General features: G+C 45.0%; 1 protein-coding gene across 1 annotated transcript in view; it reads left to right on the plus strand.

Moving 5' to 3' along the window:
• Positions 1 to 22,421, plus strand: part of LOC102930765 (WD repeat-containing protein on Y chromosome) — a 50,600-nt gene that overhangs the window by 16,186 nt on the left and 11,993 nt on the right. The window contains exons 11-16 of the mRNA XM_037914547.2: positions 3,580 to 3,744; positions 4,482 to 4,631; positions 4,887 to 5,071; positions 6,956 to 7,095; positions 10,646 to 10,791; positions 14,302 to 14,519. Coding sequence (XP_037770475.1) covers positions 3,580 to 3,744; positions 4,482 to 4,631; positions 4,887 to 5,071; positions 6,956 to 7,095; positions 10,646 to 10,791; positions 14,302 to 14,519 — 1,004 coding nt within the window. The remainder of the gene's footprint in view (positions 1 to 3,579; positions 3,745 to 4,481; positions 4,632 to 4,886; positions 5,072 to 6,955; positions 7,096 to 10,645; positions 10,792 to 14,301; positions 14,520 to 22,421) is intronic.

Below are 22,421 nucleotides of genomic sequence, written 5' to 3' on the forward strand. Positions count from 1 at the left end.
CTCTGGGTGTCAGTTAAGAGTCTGCAGGTGCAAAAAGGATGCAGGAAAAAGCACACAAACGCTTCTGCAAATTTGATCCATTGCCTCAGGCATCATCCCCAATGACTACAGATCTGCAATTACAGTGTGCAAGCCAGAAAAGAGCCCAGCTTCCTCTCTTTCAAATGCACTGGCCAGAGCAGTGCGGGCAGCCCTGTTGCTACAATGGTGGCTGAGGAGCAAGCAGCTCTGGCCACTCCACAGCCTAATGGAAGGATTCCTTTCCATTAATCCCCACACAGATCTCCAACCGACAGCCCACCCTCTCAAGCTGCATGCTGATCCCAGGATTTTAAAGTGCTCACTGTGGACTGAATGCTGAAATCCTTATATGGTTTGGACTCAGGCAAAGCTCCCATTGCAGTGAACGTGTCTCAGCCTCCATTGGCTCCTAGAGACCTTAGGCATAGATTAAATGCCTAAGAAATTCTATAGGACTTTTACCTAAGGGCTTAGTGGTGAGCTGGGTCTGCTCCCGCTAGCCACAGGCATTTTCCCAAAGTGGGAATTGCTGGGGACTGGGGACCATGCACCAGAGCAGATCTAGTGCACAGATGGGACTAGGCTGCTCCTGCTAAAATGATGCAGCTCTGAAACGCCCCTAGGGCGGGGCAGTGCTTTACAGACACAACTAAGCCCATAGCAATTAGGTGTGGAAGGCACTTTAATATAGGTCAACACATCCAATCCCTGCACCAGGCAGGGATTCCTCCTCCACCCCATTACCCTCTGGAGAGGTATATTTATGATGACCAGACTCTTCAGAGCTTGACTGAGAGGTGCTCTAAGGTCTCGAATTAAAATGTAAGCACATTGAGGGAGTCACAGTCTTCTCCTCTGGGACAAGAAGAAGAGCAATACGAAGCTCCCCGAGCGCTAGCGATTTCTCCAGTGAGTTCCTATGGAAGGAAAAAGCAAGAACTTGGGCTTGCTCTTGTTCTATACTAAAATCTCCCTGTTTTATTTCTGGAGAAGCAAACAGTGGGATGAAGCAGCTGTGCACCATTTGCTGGTTTCTTTGTCTGTTTCCTTGACCCAGAGCAGGCAGACAATGGGCTTACGTACTTGTCTCCCATCCGTCCAACCCTCAGTATTAGTCACTAAGTGCAAATAAGGCAAAGCAGAGCTCTTCACCCGGGGCAGCTCGCAGACTTTAGTCACTCACTTGTTTTGACTGCATCTCAACCAACTGGAAAAGCACAGTCAAGGGTTGTGTGCCCTGGAACACGTGCGGCTGAATCGCTGTCAGAAGCCACAAGAAAAGAGTTACTTTGTTTCAGGGATGCATTCCTTCTGCAATAAACAGGGCGGACAAGGTTAGAACAACAAACTCCAGCCATTAACCCACCCAGAAAACAAGTCCAGGAGCCTTCTAAATCTCCTCCACCATCACGGAACCCTGAGTTCATGTGGTTTGGCTTGGGTTGTGTCCTGTCTGGCTCCAGAATGTGTTTCCGTGTCATATTTTGGGAGCGGGGAGGGGAGGGGAGGGGAGCAGCTGCCAGGAAATGCAAGAAAGGACTGAGAAACCAGGTACATTCAACTCTTTTTAGCCAGGATCTTTGAATATTAAACCGATCCTGAATAAGTACTAATTAAAGTATAGTGTAGTACGATAACCATTTTTGTAGCTTTGCCTTAATCAAAAGTTTCAAAAAGAAATCCCGTTGGCTCCGGAAAGCATGACTTCGGTGACATCTCCAGCGCCTCCCAAGCTGAGCTCAGCAGTACTTGGGGTTTGCAGCTAAGCAGCTTTGACATCTTTACTCTCATACGTGAGGCTAGGAACAAATTGCCATCACTGTACGTGTTCAACTGTCAGCCATTGAACCACACAGCAAGTTGTGTGGTGCCCAGCTGCCTTGTTCTATAAATTCCCCTCCATACCCATCCTCTGCCACAATCCCTTGCATCTTCTTCCTCTTGTTTTGCTGGTCAGCCTGACTCCTTTCAATTTGTCAAGATTCGCTTCTTAATATTCCCCCCGCCCCAAATATACCCACCTCTTCAGCTCTGTCCTCTGCTCCCTTTGGTCTCCAAATTTCACACCCATTCCAAGCAGTGCTAGTGCCAAATGAGAGCTCATTAGCAGCCTGACACACGTCTGCCTTTAGAAACCTTTCTAAATCACATCTTTCATTGAACTGGCCAACACCAGTCTCTTCTGAGTGTTTTTGGAATGCTCACCTCTTTCACACTCAGCATTGTCCTATGTTTCAATTCCTCATTACTGATTTTTGTTCTTCAGTAATAGCTCTTGTATGTCTTAGGGAATGCCTAGGCCCAGGACATAAATACCAAACAAGGAGACTTGTTTCGGATGCTTCACGGCAGTATAACAAGACAAAATCGAATGGAAATGAGCAAAGGAAAACTGATGTTTGAGCTCTATAAGACTGTGGAGCAGTCTTCCAAGAGATGTGATGGAAGTGCCTCCATTTTTTTCATAGACTTTAAGGCCAAAAGGGACCACTGTGATCATCTAGTCAACACAGGCCCTAGGACTTCACTGTATTAATTCCTGCTTCAAGTTCAATAGTTGTAGCTGAACTGCAGCAGATCATTAAGAAAAATATCCAATCTTCATTTAAAAATTTCCAGTGCTGGAGAATGCACCACACCCCTTGGGAAGTTGTTTCAATGATTAATTATCCTCACTGTTTAAAAATTGCACCATATTTCTACTCTGAATTTGCCTAGCTTCAGCTTCCAGACATTGGTTCTTGTTACACCTTTGTCAGCTATACTAAAAAAACCCTATGGCGTTAAATTTCTTTCATGCCGTTTGCAGTGTTGTAGCCACGTCCTTCCAAAGATATTAGAGAGGCAAGGTGGGTGAGGTAATATTTTTATTGGCCCAGCTTCTATTGGTGCAAGAGACATGCTTTCGAGCTACCCAGAGCTCTGACCTGAAGAAGATCTCTGTCTAGCTCCAAAGCGGGTCTCTTTCACCAACAGAAGTTGGTCTAATAAAAGACATCACCTCACCCACCTTGTCTCTCTGCTCCCCATGTGTGTATTTATAGACTGTGAACAAATCACCCTTTAACTTTTTCTTTGATAAGCTAAACAGACTAAGCCCCTTAAGTTTTTCACTAAGGCATGTTTTCCAATCCTTCAGTCATTCTCATGGCTCTTCTCTGATCCCTCTTCATGCTGAAGGATGTTGACAAATTTGAAGTAATTTCAAACTAGACTGAACATAGCACTGGAGAGGATAAATTGCAGAGAACAATTCTACATTGGCCCCTGTTGACCTCACAAGTGTTTATCCACAGTGATTTCAGTGATTCAGTTCAATGGATATATATGGATCAGTCTATAGCTGCCTTGAACCAGCCACTGCCTATATTATAGATGGGTTGAAGTGGGGAAATTGGCTTTTCTGCATAAACTGGCAGACTGATGCACCATCCAGGGAAGGTGAAGTCCTGCTCCAAACGGAGACGCTGCTCCATACTGCTCCTTAGGGCTTTCCTTAGCAAAACGTAAAGCAACTCAAAACCAGAACATTTCAAACTTTGCTTTCTCTGCTGACAGGTGGTGACAGGAGGTGACGATGCCACTGTTGCTGTGTGGGATGTGGAGACGGGGGCCAAACGCCTCCTCATAAACAATGCCCATGGGAAGGAAGAGATTACATGCATGGCCCTTGACAACTCCCAGCAGAGGCTCATTACGGCAGCAAGGAATGGGACCATAAAGGTTTGTTTACTGAAACAGAATAGAGCTGCTCTTGTGACAAAGTTCCTTTGACCTTTCCTTCATTTCCAGAATACAGAGCTGGGAGCAGGTGATTCCCCCACCCTGCTTGAAGCACAGCCCACACAAGCTGTAGCAGGTCAAAATGTAGCCCCTTTTCTGGTGTCTGGCTGCATTCACAAAAACAACTCACCACAAAATCTCTGAGGTTTGGCTGTTCGCAGGGTTCCTCCCCAAGGTTGGCTCAGCTCACAGCTGAGGTCCTCTCTCTGGAGTGACATTCCCATCTGCCCCAGTGAGTCAGCAGAACACACTTAACGTGCTCACCGTTTGCTATCAGAGTTGGATTTTCTGTCAAACACTGTCAGTTCACTACAATGGCCTTAAATATGGATAGACAGGAAGTACCATGTTGCTCGTACTGCGTATATTAAGAGCCTTTATAACAATCATTGCAAAGCTCTGATGACTCTACATGGTGTGACAATTAGCATATAGCCCAAGCTGCAATATTCTGCTCTGGAATCAAATAGGAACTTCTCTGAAGTTTTCAGATGTGATCAGAACCTAGTTTTGGTTCAGCACATCTTTAGACTGTCTGCTCTTTGAGACAGAGACTTCATTTATCATCTTTTGTGCCTTTTTTTCCCCATCTGACACCAGGCACCATTGTGAGAGGCCGGATAAGATACGGCTAACATTGTGGGTGGATAAAACTAAATATATTTTCTTTCGAACAGGTCTGGCATTTTCAGACTGGCCAAAACTTGCACCAACTGGAGGTAGTGGAAGAAGCTGAAGTCATGGGACTTGTAGCTTTGCGGGATCAAACATTGCTCGCAGTGGGATGGAATCAGAAAATCGTCCTTTATGATTTCTTTGAACCTGGGGTGCGTAAAGGAGGAGGAGTGGAATGGGAATAGCCACCTGTTAAAAAACAGGGTACTAGTTGTTGATTGTGTTTAAATGAACAACACGGTTCCTTCTGTTACACCCATGGAAGTGACATTGGAGTAAGTGGTAAAAACCTCATTGAAGTCAGAGGAACCCACATCTGCTCACATCAACATGGAATTTGCCCCAGTATGTCTTATTAATCAAGTTAGTAAAACCTGAGCTTTATTCTGTTCTCTGCCTGTTTGTAGGCCCTATATGTTACTGCGCATCCTTCTTGGAAGGGTGGGCAGCTGCACAAAGAGGACATCCTGACTGTAGACTATTGTCCTTCTCTTGGGCTCCTTGCTTCAGCCAGCTTCGATGGAGAAATTATTGTGTGGGATGTGGAATCCCAGAGTGTGTATCTCTACCTCAGACAGACTCAGCCCGAAAGGTATCATTTTCTTTTAATGACTTATGGTGAGTTATTCATTAAACTATGGGCTGGGGGAAGTAATGGGCTTTGCTCGGGTGTTAGAGTTGCTTCATTTCCAAGTTGTTGTTTTTTTCTTCTAACAAACAGCATGAAAAGGAGAGGGCATTTTTATGAGAGCCTTGCTGCTTAAAATGTTGGTGTCTTATTTCCCTGTAACATCCTCCTTGATGATTTACCTGCTGGGTGTGGGTGGGTGGTGGTGTTGTTATTTATTAAAAACACACTTGAAAACCGGGTGCTTGACACTAAAGAATCTGCATTGCTCTCTCTACCTGAGATCATGTCAGCATGCTGGGCAAACAGTGAAGGTTTCTCGCAAAAGGTAAGCACCAGCCTAAGCACTATTAATGTTTGCAAGGTGCTTTGAAGACGACAAGCAGCTATAGCTGTGATGAGCATTATCCTGACTGCATGGGCCTGCATGTTTGAATGGTGAAATCTGGGAACGCACCCGGGCAGCGGGCAAGTTTCAATCCCTTGGTGCAGCTGCTCAGCAGGTATAGAGTGTCTTACCACCACTGACTTCAATGGAACTATGACCATTCACGCCACCAGAGGATCTGCCCCACTGAGGGGAAACTGGGCCCAATCCTGCGTGACATGGATGTTGACAAGAACTTTGAGAGTAGATGGTTTCTAGGATTGGGTCCATTAAATTTAAGCCAGCTTTTATGGGTTTGGTCTATGCTATACAGGGTTAAAAGGCACCATGCATCCATGGGAGTAAGAACCTCCCTTACACCCCTCCACTGGCTATACCCAGACCTTGTGCACCCACTTACTGCCACCTGACTGAGAAGAGGTGGGGAATGGCTGAGGCCATCCTCAGTGTAGCAGCTGAGCCAGAGGTGGGAGGATGTTGCAATTTGCTGCAGATGTAGACTGGCACTGTGCTGATATCAGCTGGACCCAGCCTCAACTGGGATGGCAGAATCTGACCCTTAATAGACGCCCGGGGCCTGCCTCTCCACGCAGTTTCAGCAGTGTGACTTCATTTTCCATCCCTGCCCTGGCTCAGTGTGAAAATCTACCGACGGGCCAGGTCCGAGGCTGCCTGACGTCAATGGGAAGACGTGTGTCTGCTTCAATGGGCTTTGGATCAGGCCCGGTGTTTCCAGTGGTGTGGGTTAATGAAATATTACTGGGCTGATAGGGACACCGAGGAGAATTACACCCTTTGCAAAGGTTTTGAACAGGAGCCAAATGCAATTCTTCCCCCGGGTTTAGGAATATCAGCCACGTGATATGGAACACCGCACCACGAGCCACCAGCTGTGGAGACATTCCCCATCCCTTTGCCACTGAACAAAAAACTGCCAACTTCTTTTAAATATATACCCACTAGACCTCAATCCTGCCATGAGCTCCACATGGGCAGGCCCCTGAGATGGTACAGAGTCTCGCTGACTTCAGTCAGGCTCTTCATGGGCACAGCAGTTCACCCACATGCCACCCGTTGCAGGTTCAGGACCATCGTTCAGACCTACTTTTGACTTCTTGCTCCCAGCACTCTGATACCTGTAGCTCAAGTTTTGAAGACAATGCAGAGTTTTGTTGGATGTTTAACAGCCAATACATACAGACATTTATTTGGGAGTTCTCCTGTAGAAATTGGCATGAATAGTTAAATAAAAACAGTTAAATGTGTGTGGGGGGGGGTTAATTTATGTCTGTGTGAAGAAAGCAATCACAGGAAAATGTGATTAGTATTCCCAAATGCAACCGCATTTATAGTTCTGGGCTTTTCCCCTCCTTTCCAATGGGTGTTTTGACCTGCCAGGTGGACTTTAAAGAAAACAAAGGGTTGGGGATGGTCTGAACATCTTCTTCACTGAATTTTAGGTCACATCCTCCAGTGGATAAACTACTCTTTCTCCAGCATCGATCCCTGGATGGTGTTTCAAAAGACAGTGCAATCCTTGTGAGCTCTGATGCCGGGAACCTTCGCTGGTGGAGCGTCTTTGCAGAACAACGGGAATTTGGTAAGACTTACCTGTGAAAGTCATCATAACTTCAGCTAGATATTTGGATCCTGGCGGCCTGTGGAGAAATCTTGGCTCACTGAAGTCAGTGGGAGTTTTGCTATTAACTTCAATGGGGAGCAGGTGTTAAGAGCTCGTTGCTGCCTATCTAGAGACCTGAAGGTGCATGTGTCTCCTCCAGGCCTCTTGGTCTGTGGGCCAACAAGCCATGAGGATGTGGCAGAAACGGCTTGGTTTGGTGCTAGAGAAAAAAGGGAGATGCCTCCATCTAACCTGAAGTAATTAATCCTGGATTGTACACTATTGCTTTTCCTTCCCATCCTCTCCATGTCTCATGCCCAACCCATGTTAGAGAAAGGAACGTGTCCTCTGGCTAGCTGTTCTGCAACCCACAGTCAGGAGTACGGAGTCTTCTAGCTAGCTGGCTTCTTCTGCACCCTGTACTCTGTAAATGGGCTTCTGGAGCGCAGGGGTCTCTTGCTGCAGGTGAATTCATCCCCGAGTGTTCGGAGCTCTGATGTTCCCTCTGAAATGCTTTGGTTGATCACCTATCCCGCCTATTCCTAAAGCCGATGCTAATTGTAACTGAGGGCTTATCTACACTCCCAGCGCTGCCGCAGCACAGCTCCGCTGCTGTAGCGCTTAGTGAAGATGCTACCTACGCTGACGGGAAGAGCTTCTCCCATTGGCGTAGGTACTCCACCTCCCCGAGAGGCAGTCAGCGAGAGAAGCCTTCCTGTCAACAGAGCACTGTCTACACCGGGAGTTCGTTCTGTATAACTGCGTTGCTCAGAGGTGTCGTTTTTCCACAACCTGGAGCAACGTAGTTGTCCTGACATAAGTTTGTCGTGTAGACCAGGGCTAAGGCCATGTCTACACTAGAGACCTTACAGCGGCACAGCTGTCCCAATGCAAGATCTCCCATGTAGCCGCTCTGTGCCAAGGGGAGAGCTCTCTCCCACCGACGTAGCGCTGTCCACACCAGCGCTTCCGTCGGTGTCACTTGTGTCACTCAGCGGTGTGTTTTTTCACACCCCTGAGTGACATAAGTTATACCGACAAAAGTGCTAGTGTAGACACAGCTTAATGTTAAAGGCCTTGCAGCCGGTATCTGACTGAAATCTGGATTGCAATTAAACTGATCCATGTTCATTGGTGTGTTCGGATCTTTAACTGATCTGTTGTTCCAGAAATTCTCTCTCAGAAGGATTCTGGCAACATATGCTATAACCATAGTCCTACTGAGAGACATAAGACATTATTGGACCAAATCACGATGCCTTTGGAATTAAAAGCACAACATCCATCAACTACACTGGAATGAGGATTTGGCCCAAAGAGCCAAATTCTTCCCTGGTCTAACGGCAGGGATGTATCTGATGCTTATTTATTCTCTCTCCTTCCTATAGTGCCAATATTCCAGGTATTGGAACTTCAGATACTGGCACTAAGAACAATTGGAAAATGTATGTTATTTACAAAACCAAAATGCTAGCTAACAAGAAAAGCTTCCAAACAGGACATGAGAAAAGCTTTAAAAACAGGATATTCAAACCCTTTCTCTTGGGAAATGTATTTTCCCAGTGATTGGGGTTGGGCTGGGTTTTGTTTTGTTTTTTTCAGTGACCCACTTCAGTATCCCTGTGGGGGAGAAAAAAAACTACAAAAATGAAAACCAAAGAGCAAGCCTTAAACTAACTCCAGGAAACGTACAACAAATTACCATGCAAAAAGACAAAGCAGTGCTATTCAATGCACAGCCACGCTCACTGGAACAGATCATTTTAGCAAAGCATAAAAGGGAGCACAGAGTTCATGAGTGGGAAATGGCAATCCAGGCAGCTGCAATTGTACATGGTGAGCGGTTACCGAAAATGAAACCCACTGCAGCTGAGGAATTTCCATCTGTGGTGACTACCAGTAACTGTGAGTCAAACAGACACGCAGAGGGCAAAATCCTGGCCTCATTGAAGTCAATGGCTAAACTCCCATTAATTTCAGTAGGATCAGGTTTTGCGCAGAGACACTAAGGATACGTCTACATAGCTTCGGGGAGGTGTGATTCCTAGGGCAGGTAGACATACACATGCTAGCTTTGCTCAATCTAGCACCTAACAATAGCACGGTTGCAGAGTCACACGCAGCCACTCGGGCTAGTTGCCCAAGTACAGTCCTGCCCAACCTCCTGGGTACATCCTCAGGCTAAGCCCCGTCCCTGCAGTGTGATCTTGAGGCACTATCTCAAGCAGAGCTGGTGCGTGTTATGTCCACCTGCAGTGGGAATCGCACCTCCCAGATGCTGAGTGGACACACCCTCTGGCCAATATTTTCTAAAGTAGCCCTTGATTTTGGGGTACATCCATGAGACGCCTGACAAGATGCTGAGCTTCCGTTCCATGAAAAATGGTGAGGTTTCAGAATTTGTTTTTGTTCCACATCAGAACAAAACTGAGAGCTTTCAAAATTTCCCACACAAAAACGAGAGAGAGAGAGAATCCCCAGAATAGCCAACAGCCCAGTGGTTTGGACGCACGCCTGGATCTCCTACACCCCAGGCACATGTCCCACCCATGCTAGAGAGTCCATCTGTCTATAGATAACTCCTGCTAGAGTTGTTACATAAGAACGGCCATACTAGGTCAGACCAAAGATCCATCCAGCCCAGTATCCTGTCTGCCGACAGTGGCCAGAGCCAGGTGCCCCAGATGGAGTGAACCTAACAGGTAATGATCAAGTGATCTCTCTCCTGCCATCCATCTCCAACCTCTGACAAACAGAGGCTAGGGACACCATTCCTTACCCATCCTGGCTAATAGCCATTAATGGACTTAACCTCCATGAATTTATCTAGTTCTCTTTTGTTCCGCTTTGCATAAATAACTAAATATTCATTGGGGCAAAGAGAGAGAGAATCTATAGCCCAGTGGTTTGGATGCTCACCTGACATGTTGGAGACCCCGATTCAAGTCCCTGCTCCAAAGCCAGGTGTCTCACATCCCAGGTGAGTATCCTACCACTGGGCGTATTGGCCATTCTGGAGTGGGTCCCATGCTCTCTGCCAAAGTCCAACATGAATAACTGTCCAAAAAAACTCCAGCATTTCAACTGAAGGCAATATTCCTCTCTTTAAGGAGAAACAACATCAAGAACTGTTACCCAGTGTTGTTAGAGTGGCTGCCAGATTCCAACCCAGAGGTGGCTGCATTTCAATAGTGGGTGACTAATTTTATATATGCAAGCACATTGGCATTCTTCTGGCGACAGTTGTTATATAGATATAAGGTATTAAATATAGCACCTGTTTATTATAACAGTTGTGATACAGTGTGAGGAGGCCTGTGTTGCCAATGTGACTCTAATAGAGCAGAAGAGAGGCCTTTTCCTGTGTTAATAATAGGTGCAGTGTGATAGAGTTAGAAGAGGAACAAAGAATTTTCATCCTCTTTTCAGTGAAGTGCTGCTGACGAGCTACCTAATGAAGTCACTTTCCACAGTGTCAGTGTAATAGGCTTTTGAAAGCGTTACCCTTCATCCTCTCTTGTTGTTTCAGGTTTTTATTATGCCCCAGCTACAGAGGATGTGGCTGTGACTGGATTGTCCACCAATCAAATGAACGGTGTTCTTGTATCTGGAGACACAGGTGGATTCATCCAGGTTTGGGACATTTCAGATTATGGGCTGTCCCCTAGAACTCAGGTAAATCTTGACGCTTCATTCTCGGTATATGGAAATGGCCTTGGCATGTAGGGACAAAGCAGTTCACTGGGTTACAATGTTCATGTGTGTTGTTATTTATTTCCTAATTATCCCTAGGGAGTTCATGTCCACGGTGCTTCACTTGTCAAGGGCATTGCTCACTTCTTTGGGCAAGAGCATGTCAGGCATCTTTTTAATGTCTCCGGCAGGCATTAGGCAAACTTGAATAGGTACTTCCCGAGTCTTTATTATCCATCTTAGGACTTCCATGCCACCCTTTATTCCTGGAGCTGTCATTCTCTCCTGGTGAGTCAAAAATCCTCCAAACATCTCTTCAAAACTAAAAATGGGCCTGAAATCACTGAATCCAAACCCCAGTGCCCTACACTGGGGCAGAATCCATAGATGCTGGAACGAGGGATGCTGGGGGTGCTACTGCACGCCCCAGCTTGAAGTGGCTTCCATTATATAGAGGGTTTACAGTTTGGTTCAATGGCTCTCGGCACCCTCATTATACAAATTGTTCCAGCCCCCCCAGCAGAATCCAGATCCAAATTTTATGATTTTGGTTCAATCTCTGTTTTCACATTTTCTGCCCAGGTCATTCAGTGATAACTCAACAAGCATTGTTTAGGTTTTTATGAACTGGCAAGCACACACACACACAGGTGTGGGTGTGGGTGTACACACCGTTGGATGGGATCAGAACTTCCCAGCTGTTTGTCATAGGAACTGCACTGCTCACAGTTTGCAGAGATTCACCTGTACATCAGCTGGCAAAGACCTGAGCTTTTCATTCCAGGTATTCTGTTGCCACTAGCACAGAAGCCATGAAGTTCTGAGTACCCTTGATGTGCAGCAGAATGAAAATTGTTTTTGGTGCTCATGGATTGTTACAATATATTTGCTAAAATATCCGCATCCCTAGAAGTTTAGCTGTCTGCCTGACAGGTGGCTGTCTGATTTAGGTTGTCAGATCCTTCAGGCAGGGAACACTTTTTCCTCTGGTTTTGCACAGCCTCATCATCCCAACAAGACATTGTCAATTCACAATAAATAATAATATTTAAGTAAAGAGCCTGCCTACAACTAGATGTGATTCACTGAATTACCAGCGGCTCCCTTTGTGTTTTTATGATCCCACAGGTCTAACACATGCACGCTTGCAAGCACACACATGCCCAGCCCATCCGGCTACTACCACCATTTCAGGTGGCTAAGCCCCTCCCACAGGTCAGGACACGGACATTTTTGTGCCATAGTGTCTGAATAAGAGAAGCCTGGCAGCGAGTTGGTGACTTCACAGAGGTCTGGAAGAAAAGTTCCAGAAGTTTCAGTGACAACCAATAGTAGCTACAGTAGCTTGAGAATTATCCATGGGTTTGGAATCACTAGACCAGACTCTGAAGTGAAGTAAGCTGTTGCCAGGAGCTTCATGGGACGGGTTTAGTTATAGTTACCACCCTGTCATTTATCAGTCCTATTGTTCCTTCTGCACAGCGAGCCTCTGGACCATCTAGCCATCACCCAGAAAGCCTGGTAAGAACTATTAATACAGCACTGTTCTCAATCCACAGGACTTTGTTAGTGGTGAGAGTCATCACAATTTACCAAGGATGGTGGTGAATTCTCCATTACTGACCTTTTTAAAATCAAGATTAGGTGTTTTTCCTTCGAGATCTGCTCTAGGAATTACTGTGAGGAAGTTCTCTGGCCTGCATTAGACTGGAGATCAGACTAGATGATCACAATGGTTCCTTCTGGCCTTGGACTCTATGAATCTACTAAAACATTTCACCAGGTGGTTAATGTTCCCAAGCCAGCATGTTCTAACTCTTCATCACTCATGAATAATGTAAGGAACACATTACTATTCTAGCCCTCACATTTCGAGGCCCCAGGGCTTTGTGGTAGCTGTTCTGACCCAATTAGCTTGTCAGTCCTACAGACAATTGATACAGAACTGCAGATTAGAGGCCTCTCTATATGTGTGAACGTATATATGTGAGATCAGGACTGCTCCACTGGCCAAAGGGGTTGGTGGGGAAAGCTCAATACATCTATGCCATATGGCTCCCATTACCAGTGAACCATTTTACAGAGGAGGAACTGGGACACAGAGAGACTTGCCCAGGCTCTCACAGGAAGACATTGTTGAAGCAGGAAATTCGTCCTGAGTTTCCCAAGCTAATGCTCTAACCACTGGTCCATTCTTCCTGAACAGGAACTCCTGGGGTTTCCCTGAACTTCTAGTTTGTAAGCATGAAATTTGGCCATGGTAGTTTGTAGCATCACCATCTTAAATATGGCCTTCAGGCATCCCCCACAAATATGTCTGCTACATTCATTTACATCTCTGGCAGGAAAGCAAAGACTGTTGATTTCCTTGAATGGACTCCATGATTAAAAAAAATCTTTATGGAGAAAACTGGAGAGACAAAAGGCCATGTTGCCTGCAACAAGATAAGATTAGTTCAGCTCAGCCTCTAAAGTGCTCCTTTCTTGCTGACTCAGCTAATAACATGAGCTGAGCACCGGGATTGCTTCCCTTACAAATCTCCAATGCTGGGGCTTATAGACACAGCACATGCAGAAAGCAAGCGATACAATTATTAAGCCTGCTAAGTAAACAAGTTACTTAGAGCGATAAGCATCTTGCTAACACCACAACTGGAGTATTCCACGGAGCCAGTCACGTAGAGTTATTAACAATGATTTATACAGTACGTACAATACATACAGTGTACTAAGTGTTTTACAGAACAAATAAGATTCCATTCCTGATCCCATACATGAAGTCAACTAATAGCAGAGAGAAGAAAGGTGGGAAGGGCAGCTGGAGGGTTACCATGCTGAGATCATAGTTACTTTAGGTTCACTGTGTACATGTCCCAATGGTGCTACTGTCCATGTGTTCGCTTTTTAACTTCACCCTTGTCTCCCTCACACATCCTAATTAAGCCCAAGGCAGTCTCGCCTGAGTAAGGACAAAAGATTGGGCTTATTATTCTCCATTTTTAAAGGTAATGAGGATCTTCATTCTGGAAGCAGGGACTGGTCACTGCTTTGGAAATTCATATTAGCTGCTGGGAGCATTCAGTTTTTCCTGTCTTCCTTTTCTAATTAAATGATGAGATTGGGTATGAAATGTTTCATTAATCCATGCCAAGTATATCGGACACAAGGTCAAAGGCTGAATCTCTTCAGGATAATTAGCCAGGAATTAATACAGGATGGTTTTTGCGCTGATGGTTTTAAGATGATAAAATACAGAAAAAAAATCTGTTATACAACTCCTCCCCCTTTATCTAAGGTAGGTCAGACCCAACGAAATGCATCACTCACATGAATAACCCCACTTCTTACCTGAAGCCTTATTGACCTGGATCAATCCCATGGCCTAGGTTCCATTCATGTGACATGGATTCTGCTTTCTCTGTTGGGATTTTTTTAAGGTTATGATTAGTGGCCAGCTACCTGAATCTCTTTCTCCTGTGTCCATTGTCCCAGGGCTCTCTGGAAAAGCCTCCCTTACTGTGTAGCTGGAGAGCCCATAACAGCATTGTGGTGAGTGTCGAACACTTCATGTTCGGTTCAGATTCATTCATCCTGAGCGGCTCCTCGGACAGAAGCGCCAGACTGTGGACCCCAGACGGGAAATTTGTGGGAACCTTTGGGCAGGAAAAGAGATGGGACTTGAAAAATCCATCAACGTTCGCCCACCCCAAGTAAGTTTCCAGCCCAAGATGGATCACTTCTAAGGCTATTTCTGTGATGAATTTCTGAGAACATGTTACCCCTCCTCTACCCCCAGTGCATCTCATTGTCATGACCAACGCTTACCTAGCAAGAAAATCAAATAGATACTGACTTGGACAGTCTGAAGGGCAATGGTGGCCCTGGGATTTGTGGAGTCTGTACTAAGTCATATGTGTGGGGAACTCCATTAGTCTTGGCTAACCTGCACAATACCAATTCTGGGAGGGGCTGATTTGTCAGCTGGTCTGGTCTGGCTGGGGTGCTTCCCATTAAGGGATTGGAGGCGAGTTCGGGCAGTTAGGGGGGATGAAGGTGCAGGTTGCAAAGAGACTCTTTGCTTCTATTCTATATAAATTCTTATGTAATCTCATCACCATGGGTGCCTTGGGTGACACTAGGGCTCATACTCTTTGGCTCCAGATCATCCTTCCCATCTCTTGGGATCTTCTCCCCAGCACCCTACCTGTAACACAGATGCGAAACGATAAAGTTCTCTCCTCCCTTCTTCATCACTGTTGACCTGTAACCACTGGCCTGGTGCAAGATTAAACTATATATATCATGTGCTAAGGCATATTAAAATGCTTTAATTTTAATGTTAAAGCTATTCAAGCTGTGATGTACATAGGGAGTCTGTATAACAGCTACAGTAGGCTTGGCAAATGTGGGCTAGTTTTGATATTAGAGAGACAAGGTGCATAAGGCAAGATCTTTTATTGGACCAATTTCTGTTGGTGAAAGAGTCCAGCTTGCAAGCTACACTCAGCTCTTCCTCAGGTCTGGGGAAGGGACTCAGAGTGTCAAAGCTGAGTACAAGGTGGAACAGATTGTTTAGCATAAGTGGTTAACACACGTTCTAAAGGACCGTTCAAGGTGACATGGCCCATTAACACCCCTGCAGTCAGACGACCAAAAAGAGTGTCAGAATAAGCCATAAATCCCCCGTCATTATTGCAACCGTGATTTTTAGCGTCTAGCAAAGATTGAATTTCAGCTCCCCAGCTCATCTTTTGAAGGCGTTGTGCAGGTTTCCTTTGAGGACAAAGACTGAGGTCAGAGGGGGATTGCTCATTTTGGGGAAAGCGTTGGCCCATGGGTGACAGGATAGGAAAGTTTTTGTCTTTTATTATGTTTCTGTGTGAATTCATTCGAGAGCATTGTGATTGTCTGGGTTCACCCACATAGTGGTTACTGGGGCATTTGTGCACTGGGTCAGTACACCACATATTGTGATAGGCACGTGTAGGACCCAGGAATCCGGAGAGGTGTGTTGTGGGAGGGTGTTGATCATTGTAACAATGGAGCTATGGCTGCTGGTTTTGCATCTGTTGTTCTGGCAGGGTCTGGTGCCCCTTTGTGTTCGTGGGTCCTGGTCTGCGGGGAGCTTGCTTCTGATGATGAGCTTGGTGAGGCTGGGGGATTGTTTGAAGGCCAGAAGAAAGGGTTCAGGAATAATTTCTTTCAGGATGGGGTCCCTATTGAGAAAGGGTTGTAATTGTTTAATGATACCCAATATGGGTTTCAGTGTGAGGTGGTAGGTGACAATTAGGGGTGTGCAGTTGGAAGGCGGTTAACCATAGTTTTGTTAATTAGCCTACGTATCAAAGGTGTTAGCATGCCTGCCTAACTAAGGTTCTAGGATTTAGCCACAGTACATCCTGTGAGGTGTGGGAGAGCTATGAAAAGATTAATACAGAAAATCTCCTACTTAAAGAAGCCAGTAAATGAGAGGATGCTTTGCAGATGTGATGACCTGCTGAGGAGAGCTTTAATAGGGTAGGTGAGAAAATCTTCTTTCATCAGCTTGATCCCACAGTGTCAGTTAAACTCAGCTGAGTTAATCTTACTCTTCCCCCTCTCTCCAATCATGAGCTTGACATAAAAGCCTTGAGATTATTAAAATGATACATTTGGGGTTCTTTCACTTTTTGTACCGGCGCCTTTAAAGGTTCACATTTTCAACCTTTTCTCCTCAGCCACGAGGACTAGAAAAGTACTGTTTTTTAATGAAAGCTGAGATTATTATGTAATCATATGACTCCAGGAGCTGGTGCTTTACAGGGAAACAAAGAAAAATCATGAAATCAATCATGAGCATTGGCAACACTTGTCCCCCTGAAAGCAGCCTCCCCTGACACCCTTTACTCTTCTCCTACTAATGCTGATACTCAAGAGCAGTCTACACAAAGGGTTCGGGGGTGGGGCAAAAATTTCCTACTGTTGCTCACATCAGTGCCGTTCCAGTCGCGTTAACTGCAGTGGAAGCACTGGCAAGGTCGTATTTTTCACAAGTCTGCTCTCAGAGCAAGTCAAAATGACGCTGCACTCAAAATGCCAGTGGCTGTGAGAGCCATGTACACAGTAAGGCTCTCTACAAGAAAGGAGCTGCAGCTGTGTTAGCTGCAGAGGGAAACGTTTGCCAAAGAAGCTCGGCACAGACACAGCCAAGGGCTGCATGCTGGCTGAAAGGCACCTGAGTCCAGGATGGGAAAAAAGCCATCATTGTAAAGCTTTACCGATTTGTGCTTTGATTTAAAAATCTCTCTGGAATTACCATACTCCCATACCGAGTGACCTCAGTAATTCTTGTTTCAACTACATACCCCCTGCCGGCCTTGCCCAAGAAACTATGGCCCCCGACAGCATTTCTGTCTCTGATTCCTGGAATAATCTGCATTCAGAGTCTTCTCCAAAGGTGAGGCAGATGCTCTATAAATCTAGTCCTTGTACAGGGTACATTCAGTAAACCAGCAACCGGGAGGAATGTGCAAGGAAGTAGTAAAAGTAAATCTTTTTTGAAAATTTTGCATGTGTAAGCAACAGACCAGACGTACCTTTCAAACATGCTCCTAACTAAAGTCACCGAAGATTTGTCAACTGATTACACTGAGCTGGAACCAGAGGCAAAGAAAATAAACACTGTTAATTTGAAGCAGACGGGAGCTCTGAAAAGGTTATCAGATGCTTTGTAAATGACTCGATTCCAGCTTTTCTTAACAGCCAAAGCTATAAACAGTGTTTTGTAAAGTGCCAGATTTTTCAATCTCCTTCCAGTCCACAAAAACAACAAAGGGCTCAGATCAACAATGTTCACCAAAGTCAGGCCTATTATACTAAGTTCTTCCAGTTTCTTTCCACAAATCCAGTTGTTTCAGCCAGAAAAAAAAGCATTGTGTTCACAATAGGAAAAATGATACCAAAGAAGCTTTGGACAAACCTACCCTGTGAAGAGGTTGGGATTAATTCTTTCATAGTCAAACAAAATTAACTTCCACTCACAGCAAAAGAGTAAATAAAGATCTGTGTCTAGCTGTTATCAAGAATGCCTAATTATTCTACAGATATTATAATTTTTGGAAGACAATCATCTCTCTGCTGTTATTGATAAACATTCATGACCTTTCCAGATGACTAATCAAATATTAATTAACCCGAGAGGAAAACTAGCCATATTAAGGTTTTACAAGGAAGCATTAGTTGAACAAAGAGAGTTAACTGGAAATTTAAAGTCCTTTTTCCTCCATTTGAAAGGATTAATGGGTAAAGAGAATATCAAATGGGATGCACTTGTTAGATAAGTCCGTATGTACTTTGGGACCAGGAAAAAAGAAATCTTAATGTTTTTGTGTTTTTAGAAGTTCAGATCAGAGAATACCTGAGAGTCAATAGTTAATAAGTGCTTGAACCTGACAAGTAAAGAATGTGCATCTCTTATAACTGTGTCACTTCTGGTCAAGAGAGATTTGTCCAGCATCTGAGCGCAAGCCTCTGAAGCCATAAGAATATCTCCTTCAGAAAACTGTCACACCGCATGGCAATGCTACTGGGAGAATGAAGCGTAGTTATTTATTTCTCTTACAAAATCTGATCGAGTGACTGTTTTTCTCTAAGTTTTGTCTGACATCAAAACTATGGACCAAAAACTACTCTCAGTTACACTGGTGTAAATGCAGAGTGATCCTACTGAAATTAGCAGAGTCAGTCTGGATTTACACACCAGTGTAACTGAGCCCACAACTTGATCCGTTGACTGTTACCGTTCGAGAAGATAGTGTTTAATTGTCCAATGTTGGGAGAAAGAAACAGAAAGAAGTGAAATAATTCTTGACTTACTGGACTGACATTGAGTCAACATTGAGGCTATGTCTACACTACCGCGGTAAGTCAACCTAAGTTACGCTACTCCAGCTACTTAGCTTAGGTCGATTTACTGTGGTGTCTGCACCACACTGGGTTGACAGGAGATGCTCTCCCGTCAATTATTCTTACTCCTCTTGTTCCTGTTGGAGTACTGGAGTCTGCCGTTGATTTAGCGGGTCTTCAAAACCCGCTAAATCGACCCCCAGTGCATCGATCACAGCAGCATCGATCCTGCAGTAGTGTAGACATAGCCTGAATCAGGAAGAATAAGATCCACAGGAATTGTCCTAGGACAGATTAGGAGTATGCTGGGCACTAATAGGGACAGAGAGGTCAAAAGCCACTTAACCCTTGATGCTAGTGAATAGGATTCTCTTCTGAGCATGCATGATTTAGTGACAATCCTTCAGCACTGAAGATGGGTTTCGAAGAATAGCTAGATACCCACGAGAATTGAATTTGGTGCAACAGTTAGTGATCATCACAGCCCAGCATATTGGGCCGACGCTGCTCTCTGAGTTTATGAGTTCCATGAGTTCAGCCAAGAGTTCTTTGTTTGTGTGGACCTTTATCTGAGCAACCTTGAAACAATCCAACCTGAGTCCACCAGAAGGTTTAGCTGACTCCTGTACAAACCCACACTCCCACGCAGTACTAGATACAAACTAACGTAAATCAGGAAATGCGTATGAAATATATCTATTCTTCAGGATCTCCGCTCAAGAGGAGCCTGCTTCAGTTGTTTTCCCATATATACTTCATTGTGTTTTGGTATTGCATGCCCACGTCCTCAAAATCTACAGCAAATTTGAGCTCTTTTTTTTAAAAAAAACAAGTGGTTGCACATGCAATGAGCACTTTTCTAAACTCGATAACCAGGCCATTTTTAACTTTGTTTTTTTCCCCCAAAATACCCTCTGCTTTACTACCCACACATACCCACACTGAAGAGAAATAGCCCTGCAAAATGTAAGCGTGTCTAAATAATAACAAAAACCCAGAGCCTCATCAACTCCCACCCAGGAATGCCAAATGGCTTCAGAAACCACAAAAGTCTATTTTTTAGCTTTTTGTAATCTTGCATCGTAAAAATGACATGAATGTACTTTTCCCTCCCCACCCTCCTCAGCTGTATTCAGCAAACATTTCTCTCTGGCCATGTACCAGTACGTTTCAGGCCAAAGCAAAAGTTGGGGGAGATGGGAGGGAAGGTATGGGTTACCCTAGAAAAATAGAAATCTAATGGAAACACTGATTTACAAAAGTTTTCCCTGATTGTAACCCCTAACGATGCTCTCCAATTAATCACAGAAATTAGAGATTCAACACTCATCTCACTTGTCCAGTCCCTCGCCTGCTGGTGGAGAGCTATTTCCTAGATTAAAATTGCCTGCCATATGGTGAGGCCTCTGCCACGTCCAATGAAAGACTCCTTCACTATTTAATAAATCTCACTGCCAGAAAGACTCCCCATGGTATCGTCAATGCTCCTTTTCTTACCTTCATCCCATTACCCATAGTTATGCCCTCCATTCATCCCCACCCTTGGCACAGCTCTGATACTCTAGGTGATTATCTCATCCCGCACGGCCAAGCTCTTTCATCATAAACCAGCCCCTCCACTCCGGCAATCATTTTGCTGCTGTTCTTTCCTCTACGTCTTTCTGTTACTGAGGTGCCGGAGCTGAATGCAGTGTTCGAAGTGCAGGCTTGCCAGTGCTTTGAGATCCTCGGATGGCAAGCTCTATAGAAGCGTCATTTATTATAGCGATAGAGACTATCACTGCTCCTTGGCTGTTGGCCTGGTATGGAGGAGGGGATGGGCAGAAAGAGAGATGCTCGCCTACTCAAGCTCCCTGCAGATGGTCAAACCACAAAGTACCAAAGAGAAGCCACATACTTCCTTCCAATTTCACTGCTTTGGCCGGGGACCAAGCTAACCACCCGTGGAGTCATGCTGGGCTCAGGAGCCTTATGCCAGCTTGCCTCACCCAGCAAGCATAGTCGTTTAGCTGGCTGTGTATGACTATTAGATGGAGAATCTGAATTCTTTCAGGGCCGTGGGAATGGATAAAGTGTATGACTCTGTCATGGCTTCCAGCCTGTCAGGAAGCTTTGGACTCTGGGCTGACGTAAGCTGGCTCAACTCAGTGGCTGTCAGTGGACCTGTGCCTGCTTATGCCCCTGTAGTGAATCTGGCCCAAGGAATTTCCTTTTCAGAAGAGAAATGAGTGGCCATACATTACTTTAGTCTATTTTATTTGCTATCTATAATCTCAGTGGACAGCTTCGGACAGACATGACTATTACATAGCGAGAACAGTCTGATTTAAGCTTATTCTTTCACGAAGACTTTCTTAGTAGAAGTTACCCATCTTCTCAACAGAACAAACTCCAGAAAGTCAAGCTTGTGCAGCTCCCCTTGAATTGGCCCACTTCCTGCGGGAAAGCATTTCTGTTTTGTTCTCTCCTTGCCATTTGCTGCGACTGGGTGGCGTGGGGGACTGCAGGTAAGTCACCTCTACTGGCTTTGCAGCCACAAGCTGAGACAAAAGTGCAATATAAAGAGAAAGCATTTGGTAAACAGGTATAAACCAAGTGTCACACCATTCCAGTTAATAGGCCAGTTTTAAAACTACTTGTTAGGTCAAGATTAGACTCAGCAGCTCAAGCATTGCTACTATTGTTCAAAGGCATCGTTATCTGACTAGTGTCCGTAAAATTAAACCAATAAATCCAGTTTACTGTTGAGCTGGGACTGTCTTCTGTAGTGGTTTTAACCTCTTCCATAGCTTACACTGTTGAATTTCTACTTCTATAGTGCTCCTACTTTGGCCACACAGCTAATTACGGCCATGTGAAATATTTGCAGTGACATTCGCAGTATTTGAGGTTTTCACATTCGGGTTCGATTACATGGAACTGGTCCAGATGGGGCAGTGGGCAATGTCATGGATTTCTGCACAATAGTATCTTTGAGGAAACCCACCCGTTTTGGACATGTGAAGTTTCATTCTAGTGAAGATGAATTTTTGTGTCAAACTGTGCTGAATTTTCCATTTCAATGCGTTTAATGAAAAGTGAACTTTTCAGGCTGTGAAATGACCTGGGCTGATATGGCAAAAGACTGTTAACACAGTTGGGGTGATACTTTTCTCCTTTTCACAGAGCTCTGTCTTTAGGAATCCCTGCCACACTCCGCGTTGCCAGTATGGCCAGATATCTTATTACCATATAGAATAACACGTGAGGCAGATCTTTCTATGTTCTGTATGGCATCTAGCACCACTTAACTCAATCGGAGCATTGTCGTTTCCTTCTACAGAAACAGGGTTAATACGACTATCTGTGACATTGGTGTGAACCATAGAAATCTTAGATGGAAAAGGTCATCAAGTAAAGTAATCCAACCCCCTTCCCAATCCAAGATTATTCTCAACAGTAACTTCCTGTTCCCAATGGCTCCTGTAATGGAGCTCCCCACATCCTTTGTGGGGAGGGAGAGCTCAGTGGTTTGAGCATTGGCCTGCTAAACCCAGGGTTATGAGTTCAATCCTTGAGGGGGCCATTTGGGATCTGGGGCAAAAATTGGGGATTGGTCCTGCTTTGAGCAGGGGGTTGGACTAGATGGCCTCCTGAGGTCCCTTCCAGCCCTGGTATTCTATGATTCTTTGTCGGTAAGATGACTCTGACCTGTTTGGGTTTCACATTTTCTCCAGCTGGCTGTGATG

Source organism: Chelonia mydas, chromosome 14, assembly GCF_015237465.2.
Source record: "Chelonia mydas isolate rCheMyd1 chromosome 14, rCheMyd1.pri.v2, whole genome shotgun sequence".
NCBI lineage: Eukaryota > Metazoa > Chordata > Testudines > Cheloniidae > Chelonia > Chelonia mydas.